This window comes from Ranitomeya imitator, chromosome 4 (genome assembly GCF_032444005.1).
Source record: "Ranitomeya imitator isolate aRanImi1 chromosome 4, aRanImi1.pri, whole genome shotgun sequence".
Taxonomy (NCBI): domain Eukaryota; kingdom Metazoa; phylum Chordata; class Amphibia; order Anura; family Dendrobatidae; genus Ranitomeya; species Ranitomeya imitator.
In genome coordinates this window covers 204,948,172-204,970,879 of record NC_091285.1, presented here as the reverse complement: position 1 = coordinate 204,970,879, position 22,708 = coordinate 204,948,172, and the positions used below count along the sequence as shown (strand labels likewise).

Here is a 22,708-nt window from a genome sequence, read left to right as displayed (position 1 = left end):
AACCTTCATAGGTATATGACGAGAAGATAACCAAACCAGATCCCCAACACGAAGTCGGGGTCCCACACGGCGTCTGCGATTAGCGAAAAGCTGAGCCTTCTCCTGGGACAAGGTCAAATTGTCCACTACCTGAGTCCAGATCTGCTGCAACCTGTCCACCACATAATCCACACCAGGACAGTCCGAAGACTCAACCTGTCCTGAAGAGAAACGAGGATGGAACCCAGAATTGCAGAAAAATGGAGAGACCAAGGTAGCCGAGCTGGCCCGATTATTAAGGGCGAACTCAGCCAACGGCAAAAAGGACACCCAATCATCCTGGTCTGCAGAAACAAAACATCTCAGATATGTTTCCAAGGTCTGATTGGTTCGTTCGGTCTGGCCATTAGTCTGAGGATGGAAAGCCGAGGAAAAAGATAGGTCAATGCCCATCCTACCACAAAAAGCTCGCCAGAACCTTGAAACAAACTGGGAACCTCTGTCAGAAACAATATTCTCAGGAATGCCATGCAAACGAACCACATGCTGGAAGAACAAAGGCACCAAATCAGAGGAGGAAGGCAATTTAACCAAGGGCACCAGATGGACCATTTTAGAAAAGCGATCACAGACCACCCAAATTACTGACATCTTTTGAGAAACGGGAAGGTCAGAAATGAAATCCATCGAAATATGTGTCCAAGGCCTCCTCGGGACCGGCAAGGGCAAAAGCAACCCACTGGCACGTGAACAGCAGGGCTTAGCCCTAGCACAAATCCCACAGGACTGCACAAAAGTACGTACATCCCGTGACAGAGATGGCCACCAGAAGGATCTAGCCACTAACTCTCTGGTACCAAAGATTCCAGGATGACCAGCCAACACTGAACAATGAAATTCAGAGATAACTTTACTAGTCCACCTATCAGGGACGAACAGTTTCTCCGCCGGACAACGATCAGGTTTATTAGCCTGAAATTTTTGCAACACTCGCTGCAAATCAGGGGAGATGGCAGACACAATGACTCCTTCCTTGAGGATACTCGCCGGCTCAGATAAACCCGGAGAGTCGGGCACAAAACTCCTAGACAGAGAATCCGCCTTCACATTTTTAGAGCCCGGAAGGTACGAAATCACAAAATCGAAGCGAGCAAAAAATAACGACCAACGGGCCTGTCTAGGATTCAAGCGCTTGGCAGACTCGAGATAAGTAAGGTTCTTATGATCAGTCAATACCACCACGCGATGCTTAGCTCCTTCAAGCCAATAACGCCACTCCTTGAATGCCCACTTCATGGCCAGCAACTCTCGGTTGCCCACATCATAATTACGCTCAGCAGCAGAAAACTTCCTGGAAAAGAAAGCACATGGTTTCAACACTGAGCAACCAGAACCTCTCTGTGACAAAACCGCCCCTGCTCCAATCTCAGAAGCATCAACCTCGACCTGGAACGGAAGAGAAACATCTGGTTGACACAACACAGGGGCAGAACAAAAACGACGCTTCAACTCCTGAAAAGCTTCCACGGCAGCAGAAGACCAATTAACCAAATCAGCACCCTTCTTGGTCAAATCGGTCAATGGTTTGGCAATGCTAGAAAAATTACAGATGAAGCGACGATAAAAATTAGCAAAGCCCAGGAACTTTTGCAAACTTTTCAGAGATGTCAGCTGAGTCCAATCCTGGATGGCTTGGACCTTAACCGGATCCATCTCGATAGTAGAAGGGGAAAAGATGAACCCCAAAAATGAAACTTTCTGCACACCGAAGAGACACTTTGATCCCTTCACGAACAAAGAATTAGCACGCAGGACCTGGAAAACCATTCTGACCTGCTTCACATGAGACTCCCAATCATCTGAGAAGATCAAAATGTCATCCAAGTAAACAATCAGGAATTTATCCAGATACTCACGGAAGATGTCATGCATAAAAGACTGAAACACAGATGGAGCATTGGCAAGTCCGAATGGCATCACTAGATACTCAAAATGACCCTCGGGCGTATTAAATGCAGTTTTCCATTCATCTCCTTGCCTGATTCTCACCAGATTATACGCACCACGAAGATCTATCTAAGTGAACCAACTAGCCCCCTTAATCAGAGCAAACAAGTCAGATAACAATGGCAAGGGATACTGAAATTTAACAGTGATCTTATTAAGAAGGCGGTAATCAATACACGGTCTCAGCGAACCATCCTTCTTGGCTACAAAAAAGAACCCTGCTCCCAGTGGTGATGACGATGGGCGAATATGTCCCTTCTCCAGGGATTCCTTCACATAACTGCGCATAGCGGCGTGTTCAGGCACGGATAAATTAAATAAACGACCTTTAGGGAATTTACTACCAGGAATCAAATTGATAGCACAATCACAATCCCTATGCGGAGGTAGGGCATCGGACTTGGACTCTTCAAATACATCCTGATAATCAGACAAGAACTCTGGGACCTCAGAAGGAGTGGATGACGAAATCGACAAAAATGGAACATCACCATGTACCCCCTGACAACCCCAGCTGGATACCGACATAGAGTTCCAATCCAATACTGGATTATGGGTTTGTAGCCATGGCAACCCCAACACGACCACATCATGCAGATTATGTAGCACCAGAAAGCGAATAACTTCCTGATGTGCAGGAGCCATGCACATGGTCAGCTGGGCCCAGTACTGAGGTTTATTCTTGGCCAAAGGTGTAGCATCAATTCCTCTCAACGGAATAGGACACCGCAAAGGCTCCAAGAAAAACCCACAACGTTTAGCATTATCCAAATCCATCAGATTCAGGGCAGCGCCTGAATCCACAAACGCCATGACAGAATACGATGATAAAGAGCATATCAAGGTAATGGACAGAAGGAATTTGGACTGTACAGTACCAATGACGGCAGACCTATCGAACCGCTTAGTGCGCTTAGGACAATCAGAAATAGCATGAGTGGAATCACCACAGTAGAAACACAGCCCATTCTGACGTCTGTGTTCTTGCCGTTCAACTCTGGTCATAGTCCTATCGCACTGCATAGGCTCAGGTTTAATCTCAGACAATACCGCCAGATGGTGCACAGATTTACGCTCGCGCAAGCGACGACCGATCTGAATGGCCAAAGACATAGACGCATTCAAACCAGCAGGCATAGGAAAACCCACCATGACATCCTTAAGAGCCTCAGAGAGACCCTTTCTGAACAAAGCTGCCAGCGCAGATTCATTCCACAGAGTGAGTACTGACCACTTCCTAAATTTCTGACAATATACTTCTATATCATCCTGACCCTGGCACAAAGCCAGCAAATTTTTCTCAGCCTGATCCACTGAATTAGGCTCATCGTACAGTAATCCGAGCGCCAGGAAAAACGCATCGACACTACTCAATGCAGGGTCTCCTGGCGCAAGAGAAAAAGCCCAGTCCTGAGGGTCGCCGCGCAAAAAAGAAATAATAATCAAAACCTGTTGAACTGAATTACCAGAAGAATGAGGTTTCAAGGCCAGAAATAGCTTACAATTATTTTTGAAGCTCAGAAACTTAGTTCTATCACCAAAAAAACAAATCAGGAATAGGAATTCTTGGTTCTAGCATAGATTTCTGATCAATAGTATCTTGAATCTTTTGTACATTTATAACGAGATTATCCATTGAAGAGCACAGACCCTGAATATCCATGTCCACAGCTGTGTCCTGAAGCACCCAAATGTCTAGGGGAAAAAAAGACTGAACACAGAGCTGAGAAAAGAAAATGATGTCAGAACTTCTTTTTTCCCTCTATTGAGAATCATTAGTTGGGCTCCTTGTACTGTTATGAAGGCAATCCAGTGACACAGTGTGCCAGCAATCAGAGCACATACAGTGATCTGACAATAACCCAAAAATAATAGAACGAGCTCTGAGACGTGGAATCTCTGTAGACCGCAATACCTGAACCTATCCTAAACACAACTAAAGGCAGCTGTGGATTGCGCCTGACACTACCTATGCAACTCGGCACAGCCTGAGGAACTGACTAGCCTGAAGATAGAAATACAAGCCTGGCTTGCCTCAGAGAAATACCCCAAAGGAAAAGGCAGCCCCCCACATATAATGACTGTTAGCAAGAGGAAAAGACAAAACGTAGGGATGAAATAGATTCAGCAAAGTGAGGCCCGATATTCTAGATAGAGCGAGGATAGCAAAGAGAACTTTGCAGTCTACAAAAAACCCTAAAGCAAAAAACCACGCAAAGGGGGCAAAAAGACCCACTGTGCCGAACTAACGGCACGGCGGTACACCCTTTGCGTCTCAGAGCTTCCAGCAAAACGAATAGACAAGCTGGACAGAAAAAATAGCAACAAAAGCAAAGAAGCACTTATCTAGCAGAGCAGCAGGCCACAGGAAAGATCCAAAGCTCAGATCCAACACTGGAACATTGACAAGGAGCAAGGAAGACAGAATCAGGTGGAGTTAAATAACAAAGCAGCCAACGAGCTCACCAGAACACCTGAGGGAGGAAGCCCAGAAGCTGCAGTACCACTTGTGACCACAGGAGTGAATTCAGCCACAGAATTCACAACAGTCAGCAGAGGAGGTGGAGGAGGATGCTAGTGACGAGTCTGACGACGAGGTTAGGTTGTGCCTTCCTGGACAGAGACGGAGTACTGGAAGCACGTCAACAACTGCATCCTCAACCCCAACTGTGCCTCTGAGCAGAAGTCGTGGTGGCTCTTCAGGTCGCACAGGCTCTAAGTCTTGCATAGCCTTCGCATTTTTTGAGATCGCAAAAGATGACCCAACTCATGTTGTCTGTAAGATTTGTCACCAAAATCTCAGTAGAGGCCAACAAATGACTAGTTTGAGTACTTCATGCATGAACCGTCACATGGATATGAGGCATAAGTTGCAGTGGGAAGCTCACTGTGCTACAATGCGGCCTAGTGGGATGGGTCAACCACGGTCTGCCCCATCAAGTGCATCCACGTCCTCTTCATTCTCTGCGACTGTGGGGACAGCAGTTGCACATGGTTTTGGATGCAGACCTTCCACCTCTTTAGCTGCAACAGCCAGTGTGATTGGCAGGTCGTCAGGACATTTGCAAGTGGAAACACCTGCTGGTGTTGAGCGCTCTTTGACATCGAGAGACCACATTTTGATCAAGGCAATCCATTGTAACATCTCCGCCTGCACCTCCCTCACGGTCCAGCAGTTTGCCCGGGACACCCTACTCAACCCCGTCTAAGCACTGCAGCCAGCCCTCAGTCCCTCAGATGTGGACAAGTAAAATACCATTTCCTCCTAGCCATGACAAAGCTAAGAGGTTGAATTTCACCATCTGCAAGATGTTGGCTACAGAAATGCTGCCTTTCTGCCTGGTGGACACACAGGATTTTTGAGCCCTTATGTCCGTCACAGTGCACCAGTACCAGATGTCCAGTCGCCACTACTTCTCAAAGAAAGCTGTGCCTGCGCTACAACAGCATGTCGCACACAACATCACGCTTCCTTGGGAAACTCTGTGTGTGACCGGGTGCATTTCACCACAGACACTAGGACAAGTAGACATGGATAGGGGCGTTACATGTCGGTGACTTGGCACTGGGTAACTATGGTGACATCAGGAGAAGGGACTGCTGTCCAAGTCTTGCCGTCCCCACGAGTTGCTCGTTGATCCTCTGTATCTAGAAGTTTCTCCACTGCTTCTGCCTCCTCAACCTCCTCTCGGTCCTCCACCTGCACCTAAAGCCTGTCTGGTAATGCCACCCGTGTTCTATCTGCGCAGAAGGAGTCCTGCACACCTCCTTACTACGCTATCACCAGGGCTCAACGGCATCAGGCGGTGTTTACATTGAAATGTCTGGGAAATGTGAGTCACACAACTGAGCAGTTGTGGTCAGCTCTGGAGACCGAGTTCCATCAATAGTTGTCTCCACTCAACCTGTAGCCAGGGAAGGCCGTGTGCAACAATGCTGCAAACCTGGGTGCGGCGCTTCGCCGGGGCAATGTCACACACGTGCCTTGTATGGCTCACGTTTTGAATCTGGTTGTCCAGCAATTTTTATCCAATTATCCCAGACTAGATGGGCTTCTGCAGAGGGCACGGTCACTGTGTGCTCTCTTCCGTCATTCACATTCCGCAGTTCAACGACTTTTATCTCTACAGAAGTCGTTGGGCCTGCCAGTTCACCGGCTGAAGTGCAATGTGCCCACACGGTGGAATTCAACTCTGCACATGTTTAAGCGACTGTGGCAGCACCGACGAGCCCTGGTGCAATACGTTATGACGTATAGCCTGGGCCAACGAGATCCAGAGGTGGGGCAAATCACGCTGCAGGAATTGTCTCAGATCAGGGACCTATGCACCCTTCTGCACAGTTTTGAAATAGCGACGAAGCTGTTTAGTGCTGATGATACCATTATCAGCATGACCATTCCGGTGATTTACATGCTGGAGCACACCTTAAACAGTATTCGGAGTCAGGTCGTGGAACAAGAGGAGGAGGAGGAACAGGAAGAGTCGTATGTGGAAGGGATAATATCTCCAAGGTCCAGACGGTCGGCAGCACCAAGGCGGCTGGCATTGGAGGCTGAGAGAGAGGGATTACCGAGGGCGCATGGTAGTAGCCAAACTGTTGAGGAAGGTGCAGGAGGCGAGGAAGAAATGGAGGACAAACTGGCGCTGGGCATGGAAGACTCATCAGATGAGGGAGACCTTGATCAAATTTCTGTTGTGCGAGGTTGGGGGAGAGGGCAGAGGAAGGAAGCATGATTCTCACCTCGCCGCCACCAAGACAACAAGGACTTGGTCCTCCTGGATGCGCAAGACACATGAGTGCCTTCTTGCTGCACTACCTGCAACATGACCCTCGGATTGTCAGAATCCGAAGTAATGCTGACTACTGGGTTGCCACACTCTTAGATCCCCGGTACAAAAGTAAATTTGCTGAATGAATTCCTGCCATAAAGGGATTCATGCATGCAGGAGTATCAGCAGAGACTGTTAAAGAATCTTACATCTGCTTTTCCACAAAACACCAATGGTGCATGTAGTGAATCTCTGAGTTCTAACTTGCCAACCGTGGGACTATAGAGTCATCACTCAAACCGTAACAGTAACATCGTATCTGGTGGTAACAGCAATTTTTTCCAATCTTTTCAAGATTTTTTTAGACCATCCTATGCAAGGCCACAGGAGACAAGAAGTCTGACGCATAGCCAGCGCCTAGAGAGGATGGTACAGGAGTATCTCCAAGTTAACATCGATGCCATGACTGTGGAACTGGACCCTTGGTCATTTTGGGCTTCCAATCTTGAAAAATGGTCTGAGCTCGCCACTCACGCCTTGGAGATCTTGTAGTGCCCCGCAGCCAGCATTCTCTCTGAACGTGTGTTCAGTGCTGCTGGTGGTGTGCTGACAGATAAGTGCATGCGGCTGTCCAGTGACAATGTAGATAGACTATAGTTCGTCAAGATGAACAAATCCTGGATCCGCAAGGACTTTTCTACCCCTGTGTCATCCTGAGGAGACTAAAAGCTTGATGATTTTTGAAAATCACCTCACCAACCGTTTTAAAAAACTCTGGCGAAATTGATGCCACTTAAGTGGTGTCTGTGGCTGAATTTTTGGAAAAAATTGAGACTCTTTTTTGGAGTCCCCTTGCTGTGTTTTACATGATGTTGCCATCGTCAATTCCAGGTGGGTGGGGTCGAGTTGTTTACTCATACTATGGCCTGGGATTCAGAGGTCTGCTCCAAAGCTTCAGTGTCTGCTAGTCAGCAGAGTAGCCCACCCATGAAGCAAGCTGCACTGCCTGTTTATCTAATGACTAATTTTTAACTGCATCTAGCCCAGGCAATACTTTAGGCCTAGTAGCAATTTCTGCTACTCAGCAGAGTACCCCACCCATGAAGCAAGCTATACCGCCGTCTTCCTTTCTTAATCTAACCCCTCGGCTCTGAGGTGTCCGCTCTCCCTCCAGCTCTCTCCTTCTCACAGGTGGACTACCGCATATATTCACACTGTGGTGAATCATTTGGGCCCAGGCATAAGAAGTCGTTGAGGTAATGGATAATATGTGCTGCCTTAGAAACGTCCATGACGACCCATTCGAGGAAGCAACTAAACGCCTCAAATAGTGAGCAGGATATGGAGCACCCCATGGGCAAACAGCGATCTATGCAGTATGCTCCTTCACAGAAACAGCCCAATGGGAGGACACTATTCGGAGGCACAGGTAGTAACCGGAATGCCCCCTCAATGTCTGTTTTGGCCATTAGGGTGCCCCTTCCCAACTTCTTGACCCGCATGATTGCCTCGTCAAAGGAGGTACAGTATATAGTACTGTTCTTGGTTCCGCGTCGATGTTGTCGTTTACTGACCTGCCCCTTGGATATGACAAATGGTTGATTAGTCTGAATGTATTGGGTTCCTTTTTTGGCACGACTCCCAACGGGGGTACCACTACGTCTTCTAAGGAAAGTGTTCTGAATGGACCCGCCGCCATTCTACCTAAAGATATTTCTATTTTAAATTTTTTTGTCACGACGTCTGGGTGTTGGTAGGGTGATTTTAGATTTTTACTCCAGCCTTTCTTGATTTTAGAAGGGCATGATATGCCTATATCTGTGTCTCCTCCTCCTTTTACTCCTCCACCTCTTTTCTTTTCGCATGACTATATGTACTTGTGACTTTTCCATGTGTTTGTTGTGTCTTCTGAGCAGGTTGTCAGCTTTTGGACACCTTTTTTAGGTGTTTTCTATGTGTTTGTATGTGTTTGTGTTTGCCTGCCATTGGTTTCAATGGGGTTTGACGGTGTTCGTTGAACGTTCGATGAACATTGGTCGAACACGCCCGAATTCGACGAACCAAACTCGAACACTAGGGGGGTGGCTCAACACTACTGACGAGGGCCAACAGCCTGAAACACCGTGTGTGTGAATTGAGATACTGATTTGGCTTTTATCCTAAGTCATACTGCAAGACTCGATAAAGGGTTAATTGTGACTTGTAGGATCGCTACTTCCAACAGGTGGCGTTATAGAGTTAAAGTCCTCTTTTTCTCTGAAGAGGCAATTTGCATCGTATATATAGTAGTTAGTGATGAGAGAGCGCGCTCGAACAAGGTGTTATCTGAGCATACTCGTGTCTTTATTGAGTATTTTCAGCTCGAATCGATGCAACTGTATGTTTCACTGCTGTACGACAGCCGCAACACATGAAGGGACTGCTTGGAAAACACCTTAGCCGAGCACTCTCGATCATCCCTAATAGTAGTATGTCAGCAAAATGTGAGTGGTAAATAAAACAGAACTTTAGCCCCGGATTTTGTATACACTTACTTGCGTTGCAATTCCTCAGATTAACCAGAATTGAGGAAAGGCGTTGGGAAGCATGGAGGGATAACTTGTCAGATAGGGAGTCTTGGGGTTAACCAGCACCTTTACAGGAGCCATGGAGATACAGACTAATATGCAATTTACACATCCCTTTATATACCCAATGGTTCTACGGGTACATGTTTTTTTGGGATAACAAAAAATGTTTGTTATCCTCTTATTAGTTTAGGGGGCTCTTACATGTTACAAGCCACCTATATAAAATTGACCCATGTAAGGACTATTAATGATCCATAATTTTCTTGTTTTGATTAAACCTACTTATGTGGGCTTTCATTTTTCTTTGCATTTCTGCCTGTTTTGGGTAGTCTGTTTTATATTATGGTACTTGTGGACAGATTGTGTCTGCAATTATTTTATGTAATATTTATTAATAATTCTATTTTATTTACCACTCACTTCTTGCTGACATAATACATGCAATTTTAACCCCTTCAAGAAACAGCCCTTTTTCATTTTTGCATTTTCGTTTTTCGCTCCCCTCCTTCCCAGAGCCATAATTTTTTTATTTTTCCATCAATATGGCCATGTGAGGGCTTATTGTTTTGCAGGACGAGTTGTACTTTTCAACGACACCATTGGTTTTTCCCATGTTTTGTACTAGAAAACGTGAAAAAAATTCCAAGTGTGGTGAAATTGCAAAAAAGTGCAATCCCACACTTGTTTTTTGTTCGGCTTTTTTGCTAGGTTCACTAAATGCTAAAACTGCGCTACCATTTCGATTTTCCTGGTCATTACGAGTTAATTGACACCAAATATGTCTAGGTTATTTTTTATGTAAGTGGTGAAAAAAAATTCCTAACTTTGCTAAAAAAAAAAAAAAAATCGCGCCATTTTCCGATACCTGTAGCGTTTCTATTTTTTTGGGATCTCGGGTCAGGTGAGGGCTTGTTTTTTTGCGTGCCGAGCTGACGTTTTTAATGATACCACTCTTGTGAAGATACGTTCTTTTGATCACCTGTTATTGCATTTTAACCCCTTCCCGACCCATGACGCCACGTAGGCGTCATGAAAGTCGGTGCCAATCCGACCCATGACGCCTATGTGGCGTCATGGAAAGATCGCGTCCCTGCAGATCCGGTGAAAGGGTTAACTCCCATTTCACCCGATCTGCAGGGACAGGGGGAGTGGTAGTTTAGCCCAGGGGGGGTGGCTTCACCCCCTCGTGGCTACGATCGCTCTGATTGGCTGTTGAAAGTGAAACTGCCAATCAGAGCGATTTGTAATATTTCACCTATTATAACGGGTGAAATATTACAATCCAGCCATGGCCGATGCTGAAATATCATCGGCCATGGCTGGAAATACTAATGTGCCCCCACCCCACCCCACCGATCGCCCCCCCAGCCCCCCGATCTGGCCGGTACACTGCTCCGGCTCCCCTCCGTCCAGTGCTCCGCTCCCCCCCGTGCTCTTGTCCGCTCCCCCGTGCTCCAATCACCCCCCCGTGCTCCAATCACCCCCCCTGCACTCCGATCCACCCCCCCCCCGGTGCTCCGTTCCACCCCCCCCCGTGCTCCATTCCAGCCCCCCGTGCTCCGTTCCACGCCCCCCGTGCTCCGTTCCACCCCTCCCGCGCTCCGATTACCCCCCCCCGTGCTCCGATCCCCCCCCCCCGTGGTCCCCCCCACCCCATCATACTTACCGATCCAGTCGGGGTCCCGTCCGTCTTCTCACTGGACGCCGCCATCTTCCAAAATGGCGGGCGCATGCGCAGTGCGCCCGCCGAATCTGCCGGCCGGCAGATTCGTTCCAAAGTGCATTTTGATCACTGAGATAGATTATATGTCAGTGATCAAAATAAAAAAAATAATAAATGACCCCCCCCCTTTGTCACCCCCATAGGTAGGGACAATAAAAAAATAAAGAAATTTTTTTTTCCCACTAATGTTAGAATAGGGTTAGGGTTAGGGGTAGGGTTAGGGGTAGGGTTAGGGTTAGGGGTAGGGTTAGGGGTAGGGTTAGGGGTAGGGTTAGGGCTAGGGGTAGGGTTAGGGTTAGGGCTAGGGTTAGGGTTTCGGTATGTGCACACGTATTCTGGTCCTCTGCGGATTTTTCCGCTGCGGATTTGATAAATCCGCAGTGCTAAACCGCTGCGGATTTATGGCGGATTTACCGCGTTTTTTTCTGCGCATTTCACTGCGGTTTTACAACTGCGATTTTCTATTGGAGCAGTTGTAAAACCGCTGCGGAATCCGCACAAAGAAGTGACATGCTGCGGAATGTAAACCGCTGCGTTTCCGTGCAGTTTTTCCGCAGCATGTGTACAGCGATTTTTGTTTCCCGTAGGTTTACATTGAACTGTAAACTCATGGGAAACTGCTGCGGATCCGCAGCGTTTTCCGCAGCGTGTGCACATACCTTTAGAATTAGGCTATGTGCACACTGTGCGGATTTGGCTGCGGATTGGCCGCTGCGGATTCGCAGCAGTGTTCCATCAGGTTTACAGTACCATGTAAACATATGAAAAACCAAATCCGCTGTGCCCATGGTGCGGAAAATACCGCGCGGAAACGCTGCGTTGTATTTTCCGCAGCATGTCAATTCTTTGTGCGGATTCCGCAGCGTTTTACACCTGTTCCTCAATAGGAATCCGCAGGTGAAATCCGCACAAAAAACACTGGAAATCCGCGGAAAATCCGCAGGTAAAACGCAGTGCCTTTTACCCGCGGATTTTTAAAAAATGGTGCGGAAATATCTCACACGAATCCGCAACGTGGGCACATAGCCTTAGGGTTAGGGTTGGAATTAGGGTTGTGGTTAGGGTTGTGATTAGGGTTATGGCTACAGTTGGGATTAGGGTTAGGGGTGTGTTGGGGTTAGTGTTGGAGTTAGAATTGAGGGGTTACCACTGTTTAGGCACATCAGGGGTCTCCAAACGCAACATGGCGCCACCATTGATTCCAGCCAATCTCATATTCAAAAAGTCAAATGGTGCTCCCTCACTTCCGAGCCCTGACGTGTGCTCAAACAGTGGTTTACCCCCACATATGGGGTATCATTGTACACAGGATAAACTGCGCAACAATTACTGGGGTCCAATTTCTCCTGTTACCCTTGTGAATCTAAAAAAATGGTTGCTAAAACATAATTTTTGAGGAAAGAAAAATGATTTTTTATTTTCACGGCTCTGCGTTGTAAACGTCTGTGAAGCACTTGGGGGTTCAAAGTGCTCACCACATATCTAGATAAGTTCCTTGGGGGGTCTAGTTTCTAAAATGGGGTCACTTGTGGGGGTTTCTACTGTTTAGGCACACCAGGGGCTCTGCAAACGCAACGTGACACCCGCAGACCATTCCATCAAAGTCTGCATTTCAAAAGTCACTACTTCCCTTCTGAGCCCCGACGTGTGCCCAAACAGTGGTTTACCCCCACTCATGGGGTATCAGCGTACTCAGGAGAAACTGGATAACAACTTTTGGGGTCCAATTTCTCCTGTAACCCTTGGGAAAATAAAAAATTCTGGGCTAAATAATTATTTTTGAGGAAAGAAAACGTATTTATTATTTTCACGGCTCTGCATTATAAACTTCTATGAAGCACTTGGGGGTTCAAAGTGCTCACCACACATCTAGATAAGTTCCTTTCGGGGTCTAGTTTCCAAAATGGGGTCACTTGTGGGGGGTTTCTACTGTTTAGGCACATCAGGGGTTCTGCAAACGCAACGTGACGCCCGCAGAGCATTCCATCAAAGTCTGCATTTCAAAAGTCACTACTTCCCTTCTGAGCCCCGACGTGTGCCCAAACAGTGGTTTACCCCCACTCATGGGGTATCAGCGTACTCAGGAGAAACTGGACAACAAATATTGGGGTCAAATTTCTCCTGTTACCCTTGGGAAAATTAAAAAATTCTGGGCTAAATAATTATTTTTGAGGAAAGAAAACGTATTTATTATTTTCACGGCTCTGCATTATAAACTTCTATGAAGCACTTGGGGGTTCAAAGTGCTCACCACACATCTAGATAAGTTCCTTTGGGGGTCTAGTTTCCAAAATGGGGTCACTTGTGGGGGGTTTCTACTGTTAAGCCACATCAGGGGCTCTGCAAACGCAACGTGACGCCCACAGAGCATTCCATCAAAGTCAACATTTCAAAACGTCACTACTTCACTTCCGAGCCCCGGCATGTGCCCAAACAGTGATTTACCCCCACATATGGGGTATCAGCGTACTCAGGAGAAACTGGACAACAAATTTTGGGGTCAAATTTCTCCTGTTACCCTTGGGAAAATAAAAAATTGCAGGCTAAAAGATCATTTTTGAGAAAATAATTTTTTTTTTTATTTTCATGGCTCTGCGTTATAAACTTCTGTGAAGCACTTGGGGGTTCAAAGTCCTCACCACACATCTATTATTATTATTATTATTATACATTTTTATAGCGCCATTTATTCCATGGCGCTTTACATGTGAATACGGGGCAAATATAGACAAATACATTAAACATGAGCAGATAACAAGGCACACGAGTACATAAGGAGGGAGGACCCTGCCCGCGAGGGCTCACAGTCTGCAGGGGGTGGGTGAGGATACACTAGGAGAGGGAAGAGCTGGCTGTGCGGCTGTTCAGTAGGTTGAGGATCACTGCAGGCTGTAGGCTTGACTAATCTAGATTAGTTCCTTTGGGGGTCTAGTTTCCAAAATGGTGTCATTTCTGGGGGATCTCCAATGTTTAGGCACACAGGGGCTCTCCAAACGTGACATGGTGTCCGCTAATGATTGGAGCTAATTTTCCATTTAAAAAGCCAAATGGCGTGCCATCCCTTCCGAGCCCTGCCGTGCGCCCAAACAGTGGTTTACCCCCACATATGGGGTATCAGCGTACTCAGGACAAACTGGACAACAATATTTGGGGTCCAATTTCTCCTATTATCCTTGGCAAAATAGGAAATTCCAGGCTAAAAAATCATTTTTGAGGAAAGAAAAATTATTTTTTATTTTCATGGCTCTGCGTTATAAACTTCTGTGAAGCACCTGGGGGTTTAAAGTGCTCAATATGCATCTAGATAAGTTCCTTGGGGGGTCTAGTTTCCAAAATGGGGTCACTTGTGGGGGAGCTCCAATGTTTAGGCACACAGGGGCTCTCCAAACGCGACATGGTGTCCGATAACAATTGGAGCTAATTTTCCATTCAAAAAGTCAAATGGCGCGCCTTTCCTTCCGAGCCCTGCCGAGTGCCCAAACAGTGGTTTACCCCCACATATGAGGTATCGACGTACTCGGGAGAAATTGCCCAACAAATTTTATGATCCATTTTATCCTACTGCCCATGTGAAAATGAAAAAATTGAGGCGAAAAGAATTTTTTTGTGAAAAAAAAGTACTTTTTCATTTTTACAGATCAATTTGTGAAGCACCTGAGGGTTTAAAGTGCTCACTAGGCATCTAAATAAGTTCCTTGGGGGGTCTAGTTTCCAAAATGGGGTCACTTGTGGGGGAGCGCCAATGTTTAGGCACACAGGAGCTATCCAAACGCGACATGGTGTCCGCTAACGATGGAAATAATTTTTCATTCAAAAAGTCAAATGGCGCTCCTTCCCTTCCGAGCCTTACCATGTGCCCAAACAGTGGTTTACCCCCACATGTGAGGTATTGGTGTACTCAGGAGAAATTGCCCAACACATTTTAGGATCCATTTTATCCTGTTGCCCATCTGAAAATGAAAAAATTGAGGCTAAAAGAATTTTTTTGTGAAAAAAAGTACTTTTTCATTTTTACGGATCAATTTGTGAAGCACCTGGGGGTTCAAAGTGCTCACTATGCATCTAGATAAGTTCCTTGGGGCGTCTAGTTTCCAAAATGGGGTCACTTGTGGGGGAGCTCCAATTTTTAGGCACACGGGGGCTCTCCAAACGTGACATGGTGTCCGCTAAAGAGTGGAGCCAATTTTTGATTCAAAAAGTCAAATGGCGCTCCTTCCCTTCCAAGCCCTGCCGTGCGCCCAAACAGTGGTTTACCCCCACATATGAGGTATCAGCGTACTCAGGACAAATTGGACAACAACTTTCGTGGTTCAGTTTCTCCTTTTACCATTGGGAAAATAAAAAAATTGTTGCTAAAAGATAATTTTTGTGACTAAAAAGTTAAATGTTCATTTTTTCCTTCCATGTTGCTTCTGCTGCTGTGAAGCACCTGAAGGGTTAATAAACTTCTTGAATGTGGTTTTGAGTACCTTGAGGGGTGCAGTTTTTAGAATGGTGTCACTTTTGGGTATTTTCAGCCATATAGACCCCTCAAACTGACTTCAAATGTGAGGTGGTCCCTAAAAAAAATGGTTTTGTAAATTTCGTTGTAAAAATGACAAATCGCTGGTCAAATTTTAACCCTTATAACTTCCTAACAAAAAAAAATTTTGTTTCCAAAATTGTGCTGATGTAAAGTAAACATGTGGGAAATGTTATTTATTAACTATTTTGTGTCACATATCTCTCTGGTTTAACAGAATAAAAATTCAAAATGTGAAAATTGCGAAATTTTCAAAATTTTCGCCAAATTTCCGTTTTTATCACAAATAAACACAGAATTTATTGACCTAAATTTACCACTAACATGAAGCCCAATATGTCACGAAAAAACAATCTCAGAACCGCTAGGATCCGTTGAAGCGTTCCTGAGTTATTACCTCATAAAGGGACACTGGTCAGAATTGCAAAAAACGGCAAGGTCTTTAAGGTCAAAATAGGCTGGGTCATGAAGGGGTTAATGCAATGTTGCGGCGACCCAAAAAACGTAATTCTGGCGTTTTTAATTTTTTTCTTGCTACGCTGTAAAGGCTACGTTCACATTTGTGTTGTGCGCCGCTGCGTCGGCGACGCAACGCACAACGCAAATAAAAATGCACCAAAACGCACGCAAAAACGCTGCGTTTTGCGACGCATGTGTCGTTTTTTGCCGAAATTTGGACGCAAGAAAAATGCAACTTGTTGCGTTTTCTGCGCCCGACGCTTGCGGCAAAAAAACCGCATGCATCGCACAACGCAGCACAACGCAGGTCCATGCGTCCCCCATGTTAAATATAGGGGCGCATGACGCATGCGTCGCCGCTGCGTCGCCCGACGCAAAACGCTAATGTGAACGTAGCCTTAGCGATCAGGTTATCCTTTTTTTATTTGATAGATCAGGCGATTCTCAACACGGCGATGCCAAATATGTGTATGTTTGATTTTTTTATTGTTTTATTTTGAATGGGTCGAAAGGGGGCCGATTTAAACTTTTGTATATTTTTTTTTTTTTCATATTTTTTAAAACTTTTTTTTTTACTTTTGCCATGCTTCAATAGCCTCCATGGTAGGCTAGAAGCTGGAATAGCCTGATCGGCTCTGTTATATAGCAGCGATCATCAGATTGCTGCTATGTAGCTGAATTACAGGCTTGCTATGAGCGCCGACCACAGGGTGGCGCTCACAGCAAGCCGGTATCAACAACCATAGAGGTCTCAAGGTTGTCATGCCGATGCATCGCAGACCCCCGATCATGTGATGGGGGTCGGCGATGCAAGCATTTCCGGCCGCACAGCCGGAAGCGGTAGTTAAATGCCGCTGTCAGCGTTTGACAGCAACATTTAACTAGTTAATAGCGGCAGGTGGATCGCGATTTCACCGGCCGCTATTGCGCGCACATGTCAGCTGTACAAAACAGCTGACATGTCGCTTTTTTTAAAAGCTGTTAGTGTCTGCCATTACTACCTCTTGTGGTCGGCATTCCACACTCTGAGTGATCTAACTGTAAAGAACCCTTTCCTATCTAGGTGTCGGAATTGCCTTTCCTCCACCCATAATGAGTGCCTCCTGGTCCTTAGTATCGTCTTTGGAAGGAATAGGTCATGTGCCAGTGTTTTGTACTGGCCACACATATTTTATACATGTAAATGAGATCTCCTCTGATGTGTCTTTTTTCTAAGATTTCCAACCACTCCTCATATGAGAGGCCTTTCATCCCTTGTAATAATCTAGTTGCCCGTCTTTGAACTGGCTCTAACTTCTGAATATCCTTGTTAGAAATCAGGAAACCCAAATTGGATCCCATATTATATATGTGGCCTCATCACCAGTGATTTATAAAGGGGTAATAATACGTTGGGATCACAGGATTTTATCTATCTTTTTAAACATCCTAAAATTTGTTTGTTTTTGTGGCTGCTGCTTGACATTGCGTACTGCTGCTCAATGTGCCAAAGTTCCAGGTTTTTGCATTTCCCCTTTTGAATGTCTGGTTGAAAATTACATTGAAATTTACCATATTATGGTCACTGATTCCCAGATGCTCCCTGACCTGTAGATATGAGATTGTATGTGGTTTGTTTGATAGAACCAGATCCAGATTTATTTACTATGGGTCTAAAATCTAACAGGCAGGTAGTTGGTAACTACCTTCCTGTTCTACCTACTGGCTCAGAGTAGTCAATGACCACTCCTACTGGCGATTCAGCTGCTCAACATCAACAGAGCACCTCTTTCTCTTCCAGGCTGCTCTGTTGACAAGGAGTACCTGCCACGTTATACTGAATGACAGCCGGTTCCCCGCATCCAGGCAGCGTGGAGCCAGCTGTCAAGCAGCAAGACTTTGGCAGTCATGTCAGTCAACAAAGCAGAACAGTAGAGAAGTTGCTGCAGTGCATCAGTAGAGCCACTGAATTGCGGGCAGGAGCGATCAGTGATCTCTCTGTGCTGGCAGAGATTGGTGCCAGGCACAGGTATGTAGCAAGTACCCGTCTGTTAGTTTAAGGACCATAGTAAGAAAAAAACAGTCCTGGATAACCTCTCTAAGAACTTTCTGTTCACTGTGTTACCAATGTGTGTATTTTACAATGAGTATACAGTAATTGGTTATTGCAAAACAAACAATTTTTTTCTTTTTGATTTTTTTTTTTACATCTATGTGGGTTTTGGAGTTATGTATCAGAAATATGAGCTTCAACTGTTATAAAGATAAATTGCTACATAATCATTACTTTGACATAAAAGTTACATTTGAATTTAAGCCCTGTTGTCCAATATCTCAGCATTTTTTATAGTGCAAAGTTAATATTAGATATAAAGGCTTCTAATATCAGCCCTAGGAAGAAATTCTGCCTTCATATTTCAGTACATCATGGATTATTAACTCTCGACACACTGGGTAAAGGGAATCTCTGACAGGCAGTTGAGTAACAAAGAAAGAGAAGTATTAACCTGACAGCGTAATTGAGGGTGAATTGGTGGGGTGCAAGAGTGTTATATAGGAAACCACAGAGAAGAATATGGCAGTAATCTAAATGGGGAAGACGAGTTTATAGACAGCTCCAATTCCAACAACGTTGGGCCATTGTGGAAAAAGTAAAGAACACAAGGTTGAATTGATTTAGAAATCTTGCACCCATATTTTATTCGCAGCAGAACACAGATCAGACATTGAGAGTTAGATATTTTGGAATTGGGGTTGTGGTAGCATCTTTGTTGACCTGAAGGGTTAATAAAAAGCATATCTGGGAAACATTTTGAGGTGAAGGCAACAGAAGGTTGTTAGGACTCAGATGTACAGTCCAGTTGATGAGTTTAATTCAAAGTTTCTCTGTGAGATACTAATATGGACCACCTATTGCTAATTCATCAGTTCTAATATGTTTTAATTATGTTGCCTTTACTTTCTTTGTAGACTCGTGAAGAATGGCAAAATGTATTTCTGATTGCTGCTTTAGTCCACTACAGTGGTGTTATTTTTTATGGCATCTTTGCTTCTGGAGAAAAGCAGGACTGGGCAGATCCAGAGAGTCTTAGTGAAGATAAATGTGGTATTATAGACAATGATGAACTAGCAGAAGAAACCGAATTAAATAATGAATCTTTCACCAGTCCCAGTAAAAAGAGCACGTATGGTGCCACCATTCAAAGCAATGAAGTCCGCAAGGCTGGCTGGAGGAAACAGAAAGGCATGACCCAGGACTTCGATGAGCAGACAGCCTACCAATATGAGAATGGAAATTTCCAGGACTCCTAATTCTGCAATTGCAGCCGTTATATTCAAGTGAAGTATTGTGAACAGGACCTCCATTAAGTATTGCTCACTTTATATGTTTACCAAACATATTGATTTCCTATACCATCCCATGGTATAGTGCACTTTGATAGTTGTCTAACTTTTCATGCTATGCAACATTAATCTGCATGACTGTGATAATTGTTACTATGTCTCCTATAAAATATTTTTATGTTTAAGAATGAGCCCAGTTAAAAAACTTAAACTTTCTACCCATATTTACTACTTAATTCTAGTTTCTAGATGTGTGGATGTTTTATTTAAACTTGTAAAGATACAGTACATCAAAATTCAGGATTTATTTCAATAATGATAAACGATAGTATAATATCTTCAAATAGATAAAACAGCCCATGTGTCTTCATATATTATCAGCAAAAAATATTTGTGACTCTTCTCAGATTCCTATTTTTGTATTTCATATAAAATAGGTATTACTTGAAGTAACTCATTAAACATGACCTGTTTCAACATTTTTCATTTTATATTTAATATATAGGCCTGTATTTCACATAATGTATGAATATCTGCTATGCTAAGTGTCTGTGTCATGGCTCCACCCCTCAGTGTGTCTGGGAAGCAGTTATTGACAGCTCAGTCCTCCAGTCTGGTGCAGGGGCATGCTGAGCTGTTGGTGTGTTGTTTGACTGCTCGGCCTTCCAATCTGAGACTGGGAGGCGCTGGCTGTCTCCAGGTGTTCATTGTCCCAGGTGATTGCCAGTTTACTTAACTGAACTTTTTCTCCCAGACCTCTGCTAAACGTACATTCAGCTAAGTGTGGTTTGTCTCTTTCTTCTGTTTATGACATACCCTCCTAGCTTCTGACCTTGGACTCCTTGACTATCCCATCTCATAGCTTGGCCATGAGAAGTGACCCAGTGTCACAGTCTGTTTTTTTAAGCACCTGCATATACTTTTACTGTATATCTGTAAGTAATAGTAATCTTTATTTCTATAGCACCAACACATTTCACATAACTTTGGGAGGCACCAAGTGAAATGACATATTATGGAAACAAAAAAAAACAATGAGACAAAAGTTGAGCAGCCCCATGCTCATGAGAATTTACAATGTACCGTATATACTCGAGTATAAGCTGACCCGAGTATAAGCCGACCCCCCTAATTTTGCTACAAAAAACTGGGAAAACTTATATAAGCCTAGGGTGGGAAATGCAGAAGCTACCAGTAAATTTCAAAAATAAAAATAGATACCAATAAAAGTAAAATTAATTGAGACATCAGTAGGTTAAGTGTTTTTGAATATCCATATTGAATCAGGAGCCCCATATAATGCTCCATACAGTTTATGATGGGCTCTATAAGATGCTCCATATTAAAATATGCCCCATATAATGCTGCACAAAATTTGATTATGACCCCATAAGATGCTCCATACAGACATTTGCCCCGTATAATGCTCCACAAATGTGGATTATGGCCCCATAAGATGCTCCATACAGATAACTGCCCCATATAATGCTGCACATGGCCGGATAAGATGCCCCATACAGACATTTGCCCCCATATAATGCTGCACATGGCTGTATAAGATGCCCCATACAGACATTTGCCCCCATATAATGCTGCACACGGCCGGATAAGATGCCCCATACAGACATTTGCCCCATATCATGCTGCACATGGCCAAATAACATGCTCCATACAGATATTTGGCCCAAAATCTGTTGCTGCGATTAAAAAAAATAAAAAAATTACATACTCACCTTTCCCGTTCCACCGCTGACCGCCGCTTTGTCTTCCCCGTCCTCTGCACTGACATTCAGGAAGAGGGCGGCGTGCACTAATCGCGTCACCGCGCCCTCTGACCTGAGCGTCACTGCAGAGGATGCGGAAGACACAGCGGCACCGCCGGTGGCACAAGGAGCAGGTGAGTATCGCGCACTGCCCCCATCATACTTACCTGCTCCTGGCGCCGTCGCTGCAGGTCTGTTCCGGTGCCGCATTTTCTTCTTGTAGTGAATGGTCACCGTTACCGCTCATTACAGTAATGAATATGCGGCTCCACCTCTATGGTGGAGCTGCATATTCATTATTGTAATGAGCGGTACCATGTGACCGCTCAGTACAGGAAGAAACTGCAGCGCTGGATGAAGCCAGGGATCTGCAGGGACCACGCCAGGAGCAGATAAGTATAATTACACAGCCCCCGCTCCCCCTCCCCTGCTGACCTCTGGGTATGACTCGAGTATAAGCCGAGAGGGGGACTTTCAGCCCAAAAAAGTGGGCTGAAAATCTCGGCTTATACTCGAGTATATACAGTAAATGGAATTGGCGATGTGACATGAAAGTTACTAAAATCTAATTTTGTCCTGGCAATATGAAGGATAAAGTAAAGTCCTTGAGTCAATGATCAAGCAGATAATTGTCTTTGTTTTTTTACAATCTACTTATTTTATTAAAACAAATTGTCATTTTTTTTACCCCTTCACGATATGCGCCGTACTATTACTGCGCATGTCGTGTCTCCCCCTTTGATGTGGGCTCGGGCGGTGAGCCCACATCAAAGTCGCGACATGTCAGCTGTTTTGTACAGCTGACATATGCGTGCAATAGCGGCGGGTGAAATCGTGATTCACCCGCCGCTATTAACATGTTAAATGCCGCTGTCAAACTCTGACGGCGGCATTTAACTACGGCTTCCGGCCGCGCGGCCGGAAATGAGCGCATCGCCGGCCCCCGTCTTGTGATCGGGGGTCGGCGATGTGTCAGGACAGTAACCATAGAAGTCCTTGAGACCTCTATGGTTACTGATGCCGGCCTGCTGTGAGCGCCCCCCTGTGGTCGGCGCTCATAGCAAGCCTGCATTTCAGCTACATAGCTGCTATGAGAACAGCCCAACAACCAGACAATGGATCCCCAGAGAGACACCATACAGGGGATAGATTTTAAAAAATGCCTTTATTGAATTTATATGGCAATATAAGTATATAAAAACAAACAATGGTGCGCATAATAGGACATGGAATCAACCCATATAATAGCTCAAATAACTCATAGTGGCAGACCCTCCCATATATATATCAGGTTTACTTCAGGATATATACAAAAGTGCAATAAAAGAAAGTGCAACAGTGCAAAAATATACTATTATAAAACACACCTAAAATGCACATAATATGTGCTATACATACATGTATATATATAACCGGCAAAAAAGTGCAATGTACTTATATCAAATCAATCCAATGTAACAACACCCTCTATATGGCAACAACACCGAGGGTCAAAATTAAGGTGCACAGTGCAAGGGAAAAATTATAGCGATGATACTAATCCTGAGTATTACCTTGGAGGAGGGGGAAGGGTCGCCACGTCCTATATG

General features: G+C 44.9%; 1 protein-coding gene across 1 annotated transcript in view; it reads left to right on the top strand.

Moving 5' to 3' along the window:
* The window catches only part of SLC17A8 (solute carrier family 17 member 8), a 73,389-nt gene extending 53,558 nt beyond the window's left edge, over positions 1-19,831 (top strand). The window contains exon 12 of the mRNA XM_069764305.1: positions 18,982-19,831. Coding sequence (XP_069620406.1) covers positions 18,982-19,323 — 342 coding nt within the window. The 3' untranslated portion in view covers positions 19,324-19,831. The remainder of the gene's footprint in view (positions 1-18,981) is intronic.
* Positions 19,832-22,708: the final 2,877 nt, after the last annotated feature.